The sequence below is a fragment of the Callospermophilus lateralis genome, chromosome 5 (assembly GCF_048772815.1).
Source record: "Callospermophilus lateralis isolate mCalLat2 chromosome 5, mCalLat2.hap1, whole genome shotgun sequence".
Lineage (NCBI taxonomy): Eukaryota > Metazoa > Chordata > Mammalia > Rodentia > Sciuridae > Callospermophilus > Callospermophilus lateralis.
In genome coordinates this window covers 71,854,512-71,872,321 of record NC_135309.1, presented here as the reverse complement: position 1 = coordinate 71,872,321, position 17,810 = coordinate 71,854,512, and the positions used below count along the sequence as shown (strand labels likewise).

The window sequence follows — 17,810 nt, the reverse complement described above, 5'->3', positions numbered from 1 at the left end:
ATTAGAGTGTCGAAAAGAAACAAGTGAAATTAATTTCAATAACTATAATCCAATATACCTAAAATACTAGCATAACATAATTTATATAAAAATTATTATTGATACATTTTACATTCTTGTATTTTACTAAATCTTCAAATATAGTGTGCATTTTACACTTATAACTCAGTTTAAAGTAGCCATGTTTCATGTGCTCAATAACCACATGTAGCAGATGATTATCCTTGAAGAATAAATGCCTTGGGGCATGATACAATCATGACTAACACAAACTGGTTTTCTCTTCTAATTTTGAAGAATAAGTGTCATTTTGCACTTTTTTTATTATCCTTTCAGTCTGCCCTCCTCTCCTTATAAATGTCCAAGAGTTGTGGTCACAAGAAACATGTTGGCAGTGACTGAAAAACTCCTTACTAGTCCATGACAAGAGTAGCCTTCCCTAAACCAAAGTCTTTTGATTGGATTGCACTGACTTGGTCATGGATCTATCTACGACTCAATAATGCCTACTGAGAAAATATGCTATGACTTTCTTAAAATTGTGAGGCGATTATATTTGGTAATATTGAAAGACATTTTTGGCTGTCACAACTATGGGAATGGAATCTATTAGGCAGAGGTCAAGGATACTGCTGAACATCCTAAAAGGCACAGAACAGTCCCCACACCACAACAAAGAATTAGCTGTCTCTAAATATTAGCAGAGTTGCCAGGCACAGTGGTGTACACCTGTAATCCCAGTGGCTCTGGAGGCTGAGACAGGAGAATTTTGAGTTCAAAACCAGACTCGGCAACAGTGAGGCACTAAGCAACTCAGTGAGACCCTGTCTCTAATAAAATACAAAATAGGGCTAGGGATGTGGCTCAATGGTTGAGTACCCCTGAGTTCAATCCCTAGTACCAAAAAGGAAAAAAAAAAGAGTTGAGAGATCCTACATTAAGCTTATTATTTAAGCCTGTATCCCTCAGTGCTATCAAGAGGGATTCTTGGTTTATATTGATCAGAATCTACTACAGCTATGAATAGATTAAACTTTCCTTTGGGTATATGGAGGGTGGACACCAAAACTAAAAGGAAATATTAAAAGAAAGGGCTGGGGATGTGGCTCAGTGGTTAATTGCCCCTGAGTTTAATACCTGGTACAAAAAAAAAAAAGTATATACATATAAAACTATTAATAGGCATCAAATTTAAATTCTTATATCTAATTATATAATGCAATTACTGGTGATTTTAGTTTTATAAGTATTTTCTACCTTTTTATAGAGCAAATTTATTGTGTTGAACTTGTGGTAAACTTTTCTTTTAATAAATGTACAATTCTTTTTCAATGAATAATTTCTCTAGTAACCTTTTTTTTTTTTTTAAGAAGAAGCTTCAGTATTATATTGTCTTCTTCAAAAACAGAATATCAAGGTCTGGGGATGTATCTTAGTGACAGAGTGCCTTCCTAGCATGCATAAGGCCATAGTTTGATCCGCAGCACAGAGGGCAAAAAAGAGACAAGGGAAAATTTCTGCAAGAATCTTAACATTTAATAAACTAAAACGTTTGGTTTAGATTCTGTGGAAAGACTTTTATTTTATTTTGTCCAACTTAAATCGTGATTTGCACCCTTTCATACTAAAGCAAATCAATTTGCACCCTTTTATACTGGTAATCTACAAGTCCCTAAAATTAAGCAAATAATGTTTCTCGGAGGACTTCCGGAAATAACATCGGGACATTTCATGCTGGGCCTCTGGGTGCCGCTGTCGGCCAGCCAGTGGCTGGAGTGAAGCAAAGCAATCCACTGGCGACTCTGACAGGAGAAGACAGGAGAAGACTGCAGGAGAAGACTGCAGTCCTCTCCCCAATAGTCTGTTCCAAATAGGTCCCAAACGTTAGGGTATTTAATGACCCTGAGTGAGCCGCTGCACCTCCACTTCCACCCCAGAGCGCCTTTGTAATCCGGAAACAGAGAGCAACCGCAGCGAGGGTATTCGGGTCTGAGCAGCACCGGGAACAAAAGAGGAAGAAGCTCTATCCGTACACCGGCAGCTGGCAGCGCACAGGAAGCGCGATTTCCCTGCCTGCTGACTTTATCCTGCCTAAAAAACTTGGTAATATTCTTGGAAAGAAGTCTGTGATTCTAAATGTGGGGAATCTGCATCTCTGACCAGAAACTACTGGTAAGTGCTGATAATCCTCTTACCTACCAAAGAAAGCAGAGATCTACTTGAGAATGACAGGATGGATATAGCAGAAATACCTAAGGAAGTGTCTAAGCTACTCGAATTTGAAAATCAAATTCACTGAAAATCAGATGAAAGTTTTTGATTCATACATAGTCATCCTGGATATAAATGATAATATAATGGCTTTTGGTACAGACATTTTGTTTTGGAAATTCTGAAAAACAGCTTAGTTGGTTCATTGTTTAAAGCCATCAGATTTGGATATTGATAGTAACTTTATCAGATTAGTTTCAACAGCCATTCCTCCAACTCCCAGAACTAAAGGAGAGCACTCAAGCAATAAATATTCTGAATTGCTATTGAAGAAACCTTGGAGCAGAGAACCAGAGTTGCCACTTCTTAGTGGTGAGCATGGGACAGAACAGCTCTGAGCAAGAGAAAGCATTGGATGCAAATGTCAGACCTTGCATATTGGACCATGACATACAGGGTAGAGCCCAGCCTGCAGAACATACCCTTCACCACCTTGAATTCTTCGAGTGATCCTCCTTGATCTGATGACATCTTTAAGGTAGAGTTCTCCTACACTTTCTGCAGTCTTGCAGAGCATACAGAATATACCTGCTGCTCCAAAATTACAGTAATGCTTGATTTTGAAAAAAAATGACAGGAACAGCATGAGATAGAAAATTAAGAGTGGAAGAGCTCGGGAGCTATTTCAGAGTCCTGGTTGAAATGAAGATCCAGAACCATAATGCAATACAGGTGACTATCAGCCAGTACAGGTGACTAGTCCTATTAGAGATTAGAACTGTGATTGCCTAACCAGAACAACAGAACTGACCACCCTGCTTAAATGAAGAGGTAAAAATTAATGTAGGGAGGAATGATCCCATTGGCAAAAAATTCACCTCCAAGAATTAGTATGTAATTATTTGTTACCTACTGATGGAATTCTAAGCTGGAAAAAGATTCTAATCTACAATGTCACTATCAGAGTCCCTCCCATGTCCCCCAAAATAAGCTATCCTTGTCCTCCAGCACAAGCCTCATCCTGCATGCTTTGAAAATGCTCTGGTTTTCTGAAGGCCTCCTTTTTGATCCAGGTGACCAGGAATACCCACAGAGACCTTTATCAAACAATTTAGCACTTCTGACCAGGTCTTAGGGCTCTCCATACCTCCTCTTTCTTCCTGACCAGTGACCTGGCACTGAGAGGCACTGTTGTCCTATGTTAGTGAGTGCAAAATGCAGTGGTGTTCATTGATACTAACTTTGAACTGATTCTGGGAGTAGTGATCAGGGTTTAACTGGCTCAGTGTCATCCTGAGCCTCCCTGTAATGGTGAATAACTTCTTTGAAAGTGCAAGAAGGATGCTATCAGGAGCTACAGCTAGATGAGGCCTTCTTTGACACTGCACTGCACACTACAGTCCTGGTTATCCAGTTACCAAAGTGGAGACCAACTGGGAACAAGAGTTGACTGTTCTACCACATATTTCAGGCCAGCTAACTTAGTTCTTCAATCTAGGGATTCATATTAGTTAGGTGTGTATTATGCTGCTAATAGTAACAGAGACAGAGTTTTCTGGTCACCTCCCACAGTGACAAATCATCACACTGTGTCTGGTATTGGCCAACAGTTATCAGGAGTTGCTGCTAGAAACCGCTGCCAGACAGGCAGAGCTTAAGTCTTACCTTGCTCTTGGTACTCTTCTTCACAAGGACTCTGGATATCACCCTACACCAGCAACACTCCTGTAGCCCTGACAGTAGGGGATAATTTCAGCCTGGCCTCTAGTCCAAGCTAGGATTTGGACTTGCCCCCAATTTAAAAGAAGAAGTTTGCTTCCCATCCTACAATCTCTGTGTGGTTTCAAACATAAAATTTTTGTTCCTTAAAATTAATTCAAGCATCTTTCAACTAGATATTCTCTATAGTGTCAGCAAAAAAAAGAAGCCTTAAATGTTACATTGGATTCAAATGTATTCGTGTGAGTTTTAATATATTTACTTAGTACATCCTTTTGTAAATCATCACTGTTTGTTTTTTGTTATTGAGTGTAGGGGGCACTTCAAGTTTAACTTGCTGGTTTTATGTGTATTTTGATTTGTCTCATTTGCTCACAATTCACTCAGAGAAAAGTTTTGTGTGCAATTAGTGTATGTTGTGTAAAGTTATGGGGTACCTATTAAAGAGTTCCTTCCTTGCAATATTGAAGGAGGCTTATTGCATCTTCAAATTACTACTACCCTTGGGCTTCATATACTTGTTTTTTAAAAATTGAGAAACGGGGGCTGGGATTGTGGCCAGTGGTAGACCACTTGCCTAGCATGTGTGAGGCAATGGTTTGATTCCCAGCACCGCATGTGAATAAATAAATTAAAGTCCACTGACAACCAAATAAATATTTTTTAAAAACGAGAAACTGCACAATTGGTTTAACAAGAACAAAAATTCTCTTAATGATTCCTGTGGCCTCTGATTATTTCTTTCCTCATGTTCTGAATCTTTCTTGAAAATGATGTCTAAGTGTTGGCTACCAGTATCTGGCTCAAGTTGTTCTTGAAAATGTTCCTGAAAACTCTGGAATGCAGAGAGCATATCATTTAATGGTTGGATAAAGATAAACAACTCACTCTAAGCCTGAGACATTTTAGATAGTAACCTTTTACTAATACTGCAATGAGTAAAAGAAAGAAGCCAATGTTCTCATTTTCTTAATTAAAAAATACTGCTACTTAAGCAAACCAATTTCTTTGAAGAAAATATTGTGTGATTATTGGGGAATAACACTATCTTTATAGACTGCCTTAAAATAAAGATTGTGGCCTTTTTTCTTTTCACTTATGAAGAATATTGTCATACCTGTCTCTTAAATTTGAGTTCTAAATTTTATATTCATGTAATGTTTGTAAATGAAATCCCAAGAGCCCAAGTTATCTTAGTCAAAATATATTAGCTTTGGATGAATTTAATTTTTTTAAAAACCCCACAATATATAGACACTTCCAAAAGAGAAGAAAAATATGGATCAAATTAAAACATCATCTTCAAAATCCCAAGGATTTTGGTGAATATTCAAAGCACAATGGAAAGGAAACAGTGTGATCCAATTTTTGAAAGTTTAACTTACATTCTAAAAGTTTTTCTCCCTCCAATGTTTTTCATCCTTCAAAAAGAAATTGCTTTGTGTGACCTGACAAATTATCATGTAGTCAAGATATACAACAGAGCCAGTCGCGGTGACTCAGGCCCGTAATCCCAGCTATCCGGGAGGCTGAGGCAGGAGGATCATGAGTTCAAAGCCAGCCTCAGCAAATGCCAGTCACTAAGCAACTCAGTGAGACCCTGTCTCTAAATAAAATTCAAAATAAGGCTGGGGATGTACCTCAGTGGTCCAGTGCCCCTAAATTTAATCCCTGATCCCTCCTAGCAAAAAAAAAAAAAGATATACAACAGAAAAAGTGGAGGGACAGTTTTCTCCTCTTTGTGGTATGAGAAAGTTCTTAACCCTTATTCCCTGAATGGCAAACAGAGAAAGCATATAACTTGGCAATACTGGAATTCTCCCACATATTGCAATTGGGTGACCTTTACATAGTTTAAGTGAACATCGCTTCTCCTTTTCTTATATATATGGTAAATGATTAATTATTCCCTTTACAGTAAGCTAAGATTTAGGAAAACATGTATCAGGTGAACGAAAAAGCTTTTCTAGGAGTGCAGTAACTGGTTAGAACTCTGGGCGTCGCTGTTCACCAATCTGGCAATACCAGCACTACACGCACGCCCAATTTAAAAAAAAAAAAAAAAAAAAAAAAAAAAAAAAAAAATTGTTTCTCTTTAGACCTTCATCACTTGCCACGAAATAAAAAATGTCTATCTGAGGCTGCCCAAACCCTAATTCTGGATGACTCTGTGCTCGGAATTGTCTTGAAAATTGAGGTAATATAGCCTCTGAAAAGCAGAGAAAGGATACCCTTTGATGCTAGACTGAGAAATTACGAATCAGAGAGCAATGGCGATTCCGGCGAAGCTGACCCGCTGCAGCGGGATGGTGATGCTGTGCCTTTTTCTGGAGCTGCTGTTGGCAGCTAGTGCCAGGAATATCCTATACTCAGTGCCAGAAGAGACAGACAAAGGTTCCTTCGTGGGCAACATTGCCAAGGACCTGGGACTGGAGCCCCGGGAGCTGGCGGAGCGCAGAGTCCGCATCGTCTCCAGAGGTAGGACGCAGCTTTTCTCTTTGAACCCGCGAAGCGGCAGCTTGGTCACCGCAGGCAGGATAGACCGGGAGGAGCTCTGCGCCCAGAGCGCACGGTGTCTGGTGAGTTTTAACATCCTTGTTGAGGATGAAATGAAACTTTTCCCTATTGAAGTAGAAATAATTGATATTAATGACAACACTCCACAATTCCAGTTTGAAGAACTGGAATTTAAAATGAATGAAATAACGACTCCAGGTACCAGGATCCCTCTTCCTTTTGGGCAAGACCTTGATGTGGGTATGAACTCACTCCAGAGCTACCAGCTCAGTTACAACCCTCATTTCTCCCTGGATGTGCAACATGGACCTGATGGGCCCCAACATCCAGAGATGGTGCTGCAGAGTCCGCTAGACAGAGAAGAAGAAGCTGTTCACCACCTTGTGCTCACTGCCTCTGATGGGGGCAGCCCAGTTCATTCAGGGACCGTGCGCATTCGTGTTCAGGTGGTGGATGCGAATGATAACCCTCCAGCCTTTACTCAGGCAGAATATCAAAAGAGTGTCCCTGAGAATGTCCCACTAGGCACCCAGTTACTCATGGTAAATGCCACTGATCCAGATGAGGGAGCCAATGGAGAAGTAACATACTCCTTTCATAATATAGACCACAAAGTGGCCCAAGTATTTCAGTTGGATTCATACACAGGAGAAATATCAAATAAAGAACCACTGGATTTTGAAGAATACAAAATTTATCCAATGGAAATTCAAGCTCAGGATGGTGCTGGACTCATGGCCAGAGCTAAGGTGCTAATCAAAGTTTTGGATGTAAATGATAATGCCCCAGAAGTGAGTATCACTTCTGTCACCACTGCAGTCCCAGAAAATTTTCCTCCTGGGACCATAATTGCTCTTATCAATGTGCATGACCAGGACTCAGGAGAAAATGGTCATATCACATGCTCCATTCCTGAAAATCTACCTTTTAAATTGGAAAAGTTAGTTGATAATTATTACCGTTTAGTAACAGAAAGAACACTGGACAGAGAACTTACTTCTGAGTACAACATCACAGTAACAGCAACAGATCAGGGAAATCCAACTCTGTCTACCCAAACTCACGTTTTGCTCCTAGTGACAGACATCAATGACAATCCCCCGCTTTTCTATCAGGACTCCTATTCTATCTACATTCCTGAAAATAACCCCAGAGGGGCCTCTATCTTCTCAGTGAGAGCCCAGGATATCGACAGCAATGAAAATGCTCAAATCACTTACTCCCTGGTGGAGGACATCATTCAGGGAGCACCTTTGTCCTCCTACCTCTCCATCAACTCCGACACTGGGGTCATTTACACATTGCGATCTTTTGACTATGAACAGTTCCAAAACTTGCAACTGACAGTGACAGCCCAAGATAGTGGGAACCCACCACTCGGCAGCAATGTGTCACTTAGCCTATTCATCCTGGACCAGAATGACAATACTCCAGAGATCCTGTACCCTGTCCTTCCTACCGATGGTTCCACTGGTGTAGAGCTGGCACCCCGCTCTGCAGAGCCTGGATACCTGGTGACCAAAGTGGTGGCAGTAGACAGAGATTCAGGTCAGAATGCATGGCTGTCCTATCGCCTGCTCAAGGCCAGTGAGCCAGGGCTTTTCTCAGTGGGGCTTCACACAGGTGAGGTGCGTACAGCAAGGGCCCTGCTAGACAGAGATGCTCTCAAGCAGAGTCTTGTGGTAGCTGTCCAGGATCATGGCCAGCCCCTTCTTTCAGCCACAGTCACACTCACCATAGCTGTGGCAGACAGCATCCCTGACATCCTGGCAGACCTGAGCAGCATCAGTACCATTGCCAACCCTGAAGACTCAGACCTCACACTGTACCTGGTGGTGGCGGTGGCTACTGTCTCCTGTGTCTTTCTTGCCTTTGTCACTGTGCTGCTGGCACTCAGACTTCGGCGCTGGCACTCAACACGTTTGCTCCAGGCAGCAGGCAGTGGGTTAGAAGGCATGCCTGCCTCACGCTTTGTGGGCATAGAAGGAGTTCGTGCTTTCCTGCAGACCTATTCCCACGAGGTCTCCCTCACCACGGACTCCAGGAAGAGTCACCTGATCTTCCCTCAGCCCAACTATGCAGACACACTCATCAGTCAGGAGAGCTGTGAGAAAAAGGATTTTCTATCAGTACCGCAGTCTTTACTTGAAGATAAAAAGGAACCATTTTCTCAGGTAATCTTGTAGTAACTTTATAAACTATATAGATTTAAGTAATATTTTTTTTTTACTTACTTACTTTCACTTTTTACTACAGTTTTTTTCTCATGTGCCCTAGTAGATTTCTATTACAATCGTTGGAGAATCGTGATTAAACAGGATTACAATTTACATTCATTATTTATCATTATTTTCACATTGAAAAGACAACTGTAATCATAGGTAGGAGATGGAGAAGAAGAGTAGGTGTGTAGTGCTGCATGTTCTTTTGGAAAGAGCACCATACTAGGAAATCAGGAAATCTAGCTTCTAACATTTTCTTGCTTGACTCTGGCCAAATTATTTCATTGTTTTGAGTTTATTGTCTTCTTATCTGAAAGAAATGGAGTTTATCTAGAAAAGGCTGGCCAATATTTAGAAAACTAATACTACTTACTCATTTCCTTAAGTTATAAGCATCTGATAATTTATTTAAAGCAGATGTCATCTGTCAGGATGTTGTAGTATTTTATTTAGCAACATTTGAAAAGGTGAAGATTGTCTAAAGTAGTATTTTCATTTATGTTAATATAAAATTACAGAAATTGATATAAGCTTCAATTTTAAATTGTTGTTGAATATCTTGGTCCTTTGTTTAATCTTTTATTATGAGATATTTTATGAATGCTGAAGAATACATCAATTTAAGTAATTTCCAAAATGAGGGACAAAAATGAACAACAGAAAATTTACCTTGCAACTTGAGAACTTTTAAAGCCTCCTTATTGTACATTATGCCTGTAATGAAAATGACTAACAAAAATCAAGTGTATATTTCATTTTAAGTTGTATTAACTCAACAGGAAGAAATACATTGTAAAGGAATAAGCCCAAAAGAAGTGAGAGGAATACATTTTGATGATATTTATCCACATTTGGATATACAGGAATACATTTTGATGATATTTATCTGTATATCCACATTCATGGCCACATTACTCACAACAGCCAAAAGGTGGAAGCACCCCAAGTGCTCACTGACAGATGGATGGATAAACAAAGGGTTATATATGTGTGTGTATACACACATGTACATCATATACATATATACAAATATACATACATACATGTATAAATACAGATTAAAAAGGAAGGAAAGGGGGAAATTTTGCCATAATGAGACACAATGAACATTAAAGACATTGTACTAGGTGAAATAATCCAGTTATACAAGAACAAATGCTATATGATTCCTCTTATATGAGGAATTATTCAGATTCACAGAGACAAAAGTAGAATTATGGTTGCCAAGTGCTGGAGGGAGGGGAACAGGAGTTTGTGTTTATTATAGAGTTTCAGTTGGGGAGGATGAAACAGTTCTGGAGGTGAATAGTGGTGATGGTTACACAATAATGTAATATGATTGTATTTAATGTATTTAAAGTGGAAAATTTTATTATATGTATTTTACTGCAAATTTTTAAGAAATCAAGCCCAATTACCCTGCTGGTAAGATGATGTTTTTTTAAAATCCACATGTAAAAGCTATGTGGAGAAGGAGAGGCCATGAGACTATATGAACAGTCACCCAGATACCTCAGTATACCAGCTGAGCCCAGTCCTCAGATGATGCTATACAGTAACCACAAGCAAGCTAGCAAAAGAACTGAAACAACTCATCCCGTCCCAGATGGAAGATTATTGAACAAATAAATCCAAGTTGTATTAAGCCACTAAATTTTAGGAGTGGTTTATTGTAGAGCAAAGATAATGGAAGCAATGTGCATGTGATTTGACCCAGGAATGGTTTCTAGTTGATATCTTGGCCTAGGAAAAAAATGTGTATATATGGAGAGATGTCTAGTTTTTGCCTGTTGGCTGCAATAACAAAGAGGAAAAGGAGGGAAGGAAATCAAAAGAAAAGAAAGTATCATGAAATAAGTAATTTAATACCCTAATACAGATATACAGAAATTAATTTTTATGATTTTTCACATTAATGGGGTTTTATACAGCAAATAAAAAGAATGTAACATAAATAAATTTCAAAATGTAATGATGAGGGAAAAGTGACTCACAGAATAAATATGGCATGCTACTATTGAACTTCAAATGGGCAAAAATATATGGATGCAAGTATATGTAGTTAAAAAAATAAAAACATGGAGCTGGAGATATAGCTCAGAGGTAGAACACTTGATAAGGTCTTGGGTTCAATCCCCAACACTGCAAAATATAAAATAAAAGCATGGATGGGAATAATAAATGTGGTTCTGTATCCTGGATGTTGATTAGTTCTACAGAGGGAGAAATGTGGCCGTTACTAAAGAAGAGTACAAGAATAACTCATCTCTTCCCATGGTTTTGTTTTTAAAATTTCAGGAAAGAATTATAAATGGTCAATGCCTTTTTTAGAAATGGAGTATTTACCTTAGTCTCAAAGTATCTCTCTGTAAGAAAGTTATTAATTACAAAGGGAAACACAATAATTTTATAATAAGGAGAACTGGAAGTTACAAGGAAGTTACCCTAGTGATCAAAGTTAATATTAACAATATTGGGACAAATATATCATGTACCTCCTGATAAGATGCACTGAGAAGGATATAACATCATTCCTGTAGTATTTATGCCAAAAAAGTATAACCTGAATCTAATCAGGAAAAAGAATCTGATAAACCCTAATGAAAGACATTTTAAAAAATGCTGACTAGTGTTCTTCAAAAGTATAAAGTCATGAAATATTTAAAAAGCCTGATAAACTGCTTCAGATTAAGTGCTACTAAAAAGACATAATTAAATGCAGTGTGTGGTCCTGGATTGGATCCTAGGCCAGATAATTTTTTATTTTGCTTTAAAAAGTCATTATTATAACAACTAACAAAAATCTGATAATTTTTATCATATTTTGGTAATGATAGAATGTTCTTAATTTTAAAAAACATACAGAGAAGTATTTAAAAATGAAGTATCATGTCTGCAACTTACTCTGATACTGGGGTGGCAGGGGAGAACATGAAACCAAAATCTTAATATTTGGGGAAATGTGAGTGAAGACATGAAATCCATATCCTCAGATTTCATGTCTGTCAATTCAACCAATCATAGATTGAAAATATTTGAAAAAAATTACATCTATACTGAACATGTACAGGCAATCTTGTCATTATTTCATAAACAATAAAGTATAACAACTATTCATATAGCATTTACACCATATTAGGTATTATTTGTAATCTAGATATGACTTAAAGTGTACAGAAGGATATACATGGAAATCCTATGCTATTTTATATACAGGACTTGAGTATCCTTAGATTTCAGTATCTACTAGAGCCCTGGAGCTAATCCCCCTCAGATATCAAGGGATAACAATACATGAGAATTCTTTGTGATGTTTTTATAACTTTTCTATAAATCTGAAATTACTCAAAATAAGGTTTGAAAACCAATCTCATTTACATATGGCAACATGTCAAGATTTGATAAAAATCAACTGGTATGCACATAAACTTTGGTCATTGTATTTTCTGTACTGGTCTGTATTTGTGAAATTTTTCAAATATATTTTTGAAATAAACATATTATACAGGAGTACATAAAAATGCAAAAAACACACATGTGTTGTATTTTATGCCCTTAGAAAAAAATAAACATCAGAAAAAAGAATTAGCAACCTCAGACATCTTTGAATGATTGATTCCTAGGCTATGGTGAGAACCTCTTCCTGCTCAAGTTTTATCTAATTAACAAAGCCATCTTCAGTTTCCATAACATTCCATGCTGTCTCTGAGATTCTAGAACATTATTCAAGCCTCTTTGTCTATCCAATTGCACTGTTTAGGATTCATCTCCAATCATGTCCTGGAAGTCTTTCTTGATCCCTAAATCTAGGCTGAATAGCCTACCTCTGTATTCCCCCATTGCCCACCTTATGTCATAGCAGTTATTATACTCTATAATAAGACCTTCTTTACTATTGTGTGTCCTCTCCAATATTTCAAGTTTCCTGAGAACAGGTTCATTGTTTCCATCTCCAGCCTGGATCAAATAAAGTGTGAAGTACATATGCCAAATTAAGTGTCTGATGATTCAGTAAATACAGGTTTGGAACTTGAATCCTAAACCATCAAGCACAGAAATTCAAAACATATAACCTTAGAAGAAAATATAGCTAGTGTTTTTAAATGGATCTTTTATTATTATTATTATTATTATTTTGGTCTTTGTACAAATAAGAAAGAGGTGGAAAATATTTGAAACGAGAGCAACTGTAGAGTTAATTCCTTGAGCATTCAATAATACTCTAGCAACTGCTATCAAGGTCACATACACTTAGACCACTGTTATTAATTCTGAGAAGAAGAGTTCTAGCTTTCAAGATTTATTTCTAAAGTGTCTTAGAACTGTAATATTCTTTAAAGCAATTTTTTAAAAGTCACAGCCGAACATCAACAAGATATAACCGGGATTTGCCTGAGCGGTGCAGAAACTATCTAGGCCTCTGAGCGTCGCTGTTTACCACATAAGGAGTGAAAGGCAGGGAGACAACCAACCCAACAATACCGCTTCCACAACATAAAGGGCTGGCATTTGGTCCGCAAGCTCCGGAATGGTGAAGAAACTCAGTCCGGCAGCCCGTTAGTTCTCACCACGGAGACCTGGGTCTTGTAGGTGCTGGTTGTCTCAGACCCTGGGAAATAAAGATCGGCGGAATCCCTCACTGGATGCTGGAAGTGGACTTAAAAGAAAACACCGCGGCTCTGCAAAGGGAAATGGCGTCTCTGCAAAGGTCACTGCACTACAGAAGTCTGGTCCTGCTGTGCTTTCTCTTGGCCGACCTTTGGGAGGCAGAAGCTGGGCAAATTCGCTATTCTGTGCCAGAGGAGATCGACAAAGGCTCCTTCGTGGGCAACATTGCTAAGGACTTGAGCTGGGAGCCCCTGGTACTGGCAGAGCAGGGAGTTCGCATCGTCTCCAGAGGTAGGACACAGCTCTTTGCTTTGGACCCACGAAGTGGGAGTTTGATCACTGCAGACAGAATAGACCGGGAGGAGCTCTGCGCTCAGAGCGAGCGGTGTTTGGTGAACTTTAACATACTACTGGAAGATAAATTGACCATTTTTTCAGTAGAGGTGGAAATAACAGATATTAATGATAATGCCCCTCGCTTTGGAGTGGAGGAACTGGAGCTAAAAATAAGTGAAATGAATACACCAGGATTCCGGATTCCTCTTAAGAGTGCGCATGATGCGGATGTAGGAGAGAATACCCTGCAGAAGTATGAACTCAACTCAAATGACCATTTTTCTCTGGATGTACGAAGCGGAACTGATGGGAACAAATACCCCGAGCTAGTGCTGGAGCGTGCTCTGGATCGTGAGAAAGAGGCAGTTCACCATTTCATTCTGGTCGCTTCTGACGGGGGTGACCCGGTCCGATCTGGAACCTGCCGCATCCGTGTCAAGGTCCTAGATGCAAATGATAATGCTCCCGTTTTTACACAGCCAGAGTACCATGTAAGCGTTCCAGAGAATATGCCTGTAGGCACCCGGATACTCACAGTGACCGCCACTGATTCGGATGAGGGATATAATGCTCAAGTCACATATTTTCGAGAGAAACCTCCTGGAGAAACAGCAGCGATATTTGAGCTTAAGTCATCTGGAGATATAACAATCATAAAAAGTCTAGACTATGAGGATGCTAAGTTACATGAAATTGATATTGAAGCTCAGGATGGTCCAGGCCTTCTGACCAGAACAAAGGTTATTGTAACAGTTCTGGACGTTAATGACAATGCCCCAGAATTTTACATGACATCTGCTACTAGCTCAGTTCCTGAAGACTCTCCTCCAGGAACCATAATTGCACTTTTCAATGTACATGATAGAGACTCTGGACAGAATGCTTTTGTCACATGTTCACTCCCAGAGAAACTTCCTTTCAAGTTAGAAAGGTCAGTGGACAATTACCACCGACTGGTTACAACCACAACCCTTGACAGGGAACAGTTTTCCTTTTATAACATCACTTTAACTGCTAAAGATGGTGGGAGCCCACCTCTATCCACAGATGCTCATGTTTTGCTGCAGGTGGCTGACATCAATGACAACCCGCCCACATTCCGCAGCAGGTCCTATTCTGCCTACATTTTGGAAAACAATCCCAGAGGCACCTCCATCTTTTCAGTGTTGGCTGATGACCCCGACAGTGATGACAATGCCCGTGTAACTTATTCTTTAGCAGAGGACACCTTTCAAGGAGCACCCCTGTCCTCTTACGTCTCTATCAACTCTGACACTGGGGTCCTTTATGCTCTTCGATCCTTTGATTATGAAGAATTCCAAGATATGCAGCTGTGGGTGATAGCGCTGGACAGTGGTAACCCTCCACTCAGTAGCAATGTATCCTTGAACTTGTTCTTGGTGGACCAGAATGACAATGTGCCTGAGATCCTGTATCCTACCCTCCCAACTGATGGATCCACTGGTGTGGAGCTGGCACCCCGCTCTGCAGAGCCAGGATACCTGGTAACTAAGGTGGTGGCAGTAGACAGAGACTCAGGCCAGAATGCCTGGTTGTCATACCGCTTGCTGAAGGCCAGTGAGCCTGGGCTTTTCTCTGTAGGGCTGCACACTGGAGAGGTGCGCACCGCAAGGGCCCTGATAGATAGAGATGCACTCAAACAGAGTCTCGTGGTGGCTGTTCAGGACCATGGCCAGCCCCCTCTCTCAGCCACAGTCACACTCACAATAGCTGTGGCAGATAGCATCCCCGAGGTCCTGGCAGACTTGGGCAGCATTGAAACACCTGCTGATCCAGATAATTCAGACATCACACTCTACCTGGTAGTGGCAGTAGCCGCTGTCTCCTGTGTTTTCCTGGCCTTTGTCATAGTGCTGTTGGCACTCAGGCTGCATCGCTGGCACTCTTCCCGCCAGCTTCAGACTGCTGGAGACAAGCTGGCAGGTGTACCCGCCTCGCATTTCATGGGTGTGGATGGAGTGCACGCTTTCCTGCAGACTTATTCCCATGAAGTCTCCCTCACCGCAGACTCACGGCAGAGCCACCTGATCTTCCCTCAGCCCAACTATGCAGACACGCTCATCAGCCAAGAGAGCTGTGAGAAAAAGGATTTTCTATCAGCACCTCAATCTCTACTTGATGAAAAAGGAGATAAAACATTTCAGGTAAACATATTTTCAGAACTTGCTTATTAGGTATTTTGCTAAAATAAATTTAGCCAATTATTGAGTTGTCTGCACTGTTACTATACCCATTTTATTCATATTCCCTTGAGGATGTATTTATTTTTTAGTAAATGAGTCCTGGAAAATTGTTCCTAGGTAATTTTACGTGTTCACAGGCTGTAAGAGTAGAAGCCAATCGAGTAATTGGTGAAAACCAGTCATTAAGAGGTGAAGGTGGTATTTATGTAATCAAAAAAAAACACTGCCTCAGAGAACTGGAATATCTGCTTTCTCCCACTTTTCTACTCCTGGACAAATCATCTGCATGAATTAAACAATTATTTCTGTCTTAAAAATGTGGAAGTTAGATTTCATTTTGACTCAATACTCTTCTTTAAAACAAGACTTTGGGCTCATATTTGAATTTTTGTATAAATAATGAGCATCTTGGTTAGTTCTTTCTCACTTGGTCTTAATATTTTTCTTTTCATTTGTCAGTGAAGTTCTTTCTTTTCCTAATTTGCATGTCCTTACCTATTAAAAATGGAAATTTAGAAATATAGTTTTATTTTCTTTTGGTACTACAGATTGAACTGTGGACTTCTTAGCATTCTCTCTATCACTAGGTATACACCAAGCCCAGAAATAAACATTCTTTATAGTGTTTCAGAAAGGCACATCATGGTAGCTCTGCTTGGTATAAGTCTCATGGACCTTTAAAGCGGCTATGTGTTCCTTTAATAACTGGTTTATCATTTGCTCTATAATAAATTGGTAAAGTGACAATACACAGGTTTCCCTTTGCTAATACTTTTTGTCTCATATCTAGAAACCATGTTGCCTTTTATCTTTAAAAATAGTTTATATCTTCAATATAACTTTTCTTAAAGAAGGGATTCAGAGACTGCATAGTACAATTGCCCCTAAAGATCTTTGTACATCCATCTTCTCAAAGTTTCCTACTTATAGTAGCTGCTAAAGAATGTTCCAAATCCCTCACCCAATCCAAGATCCTCCCACAATTACATTTTTCTTCCACATTCTCCTTCCTATGTTGGATTTTAGTATGTGGGTAATATTTTAATAGCAGAAGATAATGAACACACTAATATTCTCTGTGTTGGAATCATTTCTTATTTTGATCTGGAAGTAATAATGTACTAATTGAGTCTTGTATTTAATGGTTTTTAAGATACTGTGGTTCCTTTTCATATTTAAGAGGATCTGTTAAGGGAAAGTTTGAGAAAATGTATGCCATTGTGCTTATTAATATTACACAAAATTATGTATGAGGTAAAATTGGAACATACTATGGAATAGTATATTAAAATATAGTTACTTGTAAGTAAATAATAAATTATGAACAGAGGAAAATTAAAGGCACAGTTCCTGCCAGGCATTTGTGCATACCTATACTCTTAGCTACTCAGGAGGCTACGCAGGAGGATTACAAATTCAAGAAGAAGTGAAACCCAGTCTCAAAATCAATAAATAGATAAAAATGGTTGGGAATATAGTCCAATGATTGAGTGCTTGCCTAGCTTGTGTGAGACCCTGAGTTCAATACCCAGTACTACGAGAGAGAGAGAGAGAGAGAGAGAGAGAGAGAGAGAGAGAGAGAGAAGAGAGATCCTTTTAGCACATGCAGTCACTCCATAAGAACAAATGTCTATGAGGCTGGGGCTGTAGCTCAGTGGTGGTGCACTTGCATAGTATGTGTGAGGCACTGGGTTCAATCCTTAGCACTGCATAAAAATAAACAAATAAAATAAAGGCATGCTGTCCATCTACAACTACAAAAAAAATTTAAAAGAACAAATCTAATGGATAGACATTCCATGTATTATGATTGAAATGACATATATGTTTTATTTGTACTGTGCATGAAGAGGAAAACATATAGGGAAAGGAATTCTAGAACATAAAATAAAAGTTGATATCTACCAGCTTCAGTTGTGGTTTTTAAAAAATCCTCATATTCTAGAGGTAGGCAAAGTGATGTTCTTTCAGTACCTTGAAGGGCTGTGATTTC

At 39.2% G+C, this 17,810-nt stretch overlaps 2 protein-coding genes across 2 annotated transcripts; both read left to right on the top strand.

The window, feature by feature from the left end:
* Positions 1–6,200: 6,200 nt before the first annotated feature.
* Positions 6,201–8,633, top strand: LOC143400425 (protocadherin gamma-A1). The gene has a single exon (XM_076857657.2). It carries the CDS (start codon positions 6,201–6,203, stop codon positions 8,631–8,633), a length of 2,433 nt encoding a protein of 810 aa, XP_076713772.2.
* A 4,727-nt stretch (positions 8,634–13,360) lies between these two features.
* LOC143400424 (protocadherin gamma-A2-like) lies at positions 13,361–15,808 on the top strand. The gene has a single exon (XM_076857656.2). The coding sequence runs from the start codon at positions 13,361–13,363 to the stop codon at positions 15,806–15,808; it is 2,448 nt and encodes an 815-aa protein (XP_076713771.2).
* Positions 15,809–17,810: the final 2,002 nt, after the last annotated feature.

Coding starts and splice junctions, on each gene's coding strand:
- LOC143400425 (XM_076857657.2), top strand. CDS start 6,201: ATGGCGATTCCGGCGAAGCTGACCCGCTGCAGCGGGATGGTGATGCTG.
- LOC143400424 (XM_076857656.2), top strand. CDS start 13,361: ATGGCGTCTCTGCAAAGGTCACTGCACTACAGAAGTCTGGTCCTGCTG.